The sequence below is a fragment of the Phalaenopsis equestris genome, unplaced genomic scaffold (genome assembly GCF_001263595.1).
Source record: "Phalaenopsis equestris unplaced genomic scaffold, ASM126359v1 Scaffold196995, whole genome shotgun sequence".
In the NCBI taxonomy this organism is placed as follows: domain Eukaryota; kingdom Viridiplantae; phylum Streptophyta; class Magnoliopsida; order Asparagales; family Orchidaceae; genus Phalaenopsis; species Phalaenopsis equestris.
Window position 1 is genome coordinate 1 of NW_018216944.1, and position 1,764 is coordinate 1,764.

The window sequence follows — 1,764 nt, forward strand, 5'->3', positions numbered from 1 at the left end:
ATGTAAATACCCCTTTTGAGTAAAGAAAGCTACATGTTAAGCAAGGAAAGAGTAATTCAAACTTTGCCATTTTATCTAGGGTACAGTTGAGGGAATATACCAACAAAGGCATTTTCTGCTTCACCATCTCCTCAAGAACAGGAAAGCATTTTCCAAAGATATCTGTTACTCCTTCTTGTGAATTGGTAGTAGCTCCAGCAGGATACAACTTCACAGCATAGACCACTCCACTACTCCCTAAATAGCAAATTATCATACAATAAACACTCATTCAAAAATTACAACTTTTACTTGGGATACATAAGAAAAAAATGCTTGATTTTGATAAGAAAGAGAATGGAGTCCACTGCAATGGAGACACATATAGAAAATTAGTGTAATGGCCCGCTCTCTCATCCATAGAGATATTGTCCGTTTTGGCCTAACGCCTCACTCAATTGCAATCTAACCCACAACAATCATTTAAGTGATCTGAGGGAAAAAACCAAAGTCGCTTGAGGCCAATAGGCCAAAGCGGATAATATCTCAATGGATGAGAGTTTGGGCTATTACAAATGGTATAAGAGCGTCAAACTAAATTGAAGATGGGAACAAGTGACATACAGAACAAAGTGTTATATGTCATGGAATCCACCTCTTGAACCCATTATGGGACAAGTGTTACATAATGGAAGATATATCTTAAATCAATAAGGGCTTGAATCATATATGTCAGATAAATGATTATAGGTTCAAACGACTGATGAGGATATCAATTATGTGGGATAAATTGTGAAACTACTTAATGAAGTTAAACTCTTAAAATCGAGACACATTTTGGTGTAATGACTGGAGTTTCAATAGAAACTCCAAAGTTAAGCATGCCCGTAGAGGAGTACTCTTGGGATGGGTGACCACTTGGGAAAATATCATGAGGCTATCAAGCTAAAGTGACAATATCTCGATGGGTGAGGGTTCGGACTATCGCAACTAGAAATTAGACTCTTATTTCACTTTGAATGAGTTTCTACTTTTCAATCTTATGTGCACCTCAAAAATCACCTTCTCGAATTAGAGTTCTTTACATCAGTCATCAAAACCCTCAAGCGAAAGCTTTACGATCTCACCAAGATGCACTGAATCACATGAAACTTAAATTACTAACCGACTCTTAAATCTAGTTGATCATACTAGAAGATGCCAAGACTTATGGGAGACCCAAACAACATAAAACACTCCATCCAAAGTGAACCATGGGAACATAGATCAATTTATGGGGAGTAGAATTTCACACGTGTTATATAAGCCTAATATGCAAATAGATGAACACTAATCATATAAAGCCTCGATGAAACTCACCAACCCTTAAATCTTGTTGAATCATAAAAGAAGACACCAAGGCCTGCATAAGAAAATAAACTCAATGAAACACTCGATCGCAATCCAATCATTGACTCACATACCGATTGATAGGAAGCCTAATACACTAGTGAATGAACATAAATCAACCCATTAGCACAAACCAATGATAATGAGTTAAGAGCCACCACTCTCATTTCAATTTCAATAAAAATCCATTATTTGTCCTCATGGGCATCTCAACAATCAGCAAGAAGAAATGAGCAGTTGGATCATAGTGACTGAGTGGAAGAAGCTTCTTCCTTGCTCAAAGCTTTAATGCTCCCAAATTTCACAACTAAACAAAACACAAAAAGGTATCATAAAGAAAAAAAAACGAAAATAAGGGAATTTTACATACATAACACTTAATTCTTATGTATTTAC

General features: G+C 36.2%; 1 protein-coding gene across 1 annotated transcript; it reads right to left on the reverse strand.

The window, feature by feature from the left end:
• Positions 1-10: 10 nt before the first annotated feature.
• Positions 11-1,688, reverse strand: LOC110035249 (dihydroorotase, mitochondrial-like; the record flags this gene model as incomplete). Its single annotated transcript, XM_020739481.1, has 3 exons — positions 1,503-1,688; positions 1,339-1,381; positions 11-237 (listed from the first exon to the last, which is right to left on the reverse strand). Coding segments are annotated over exons 1-3 (303 nt in total), but the record flags the coding sequence as incomplete, so codon positions are not given.
• Positions 1,689-1,764: the final 76 nt, after the last annotated feature.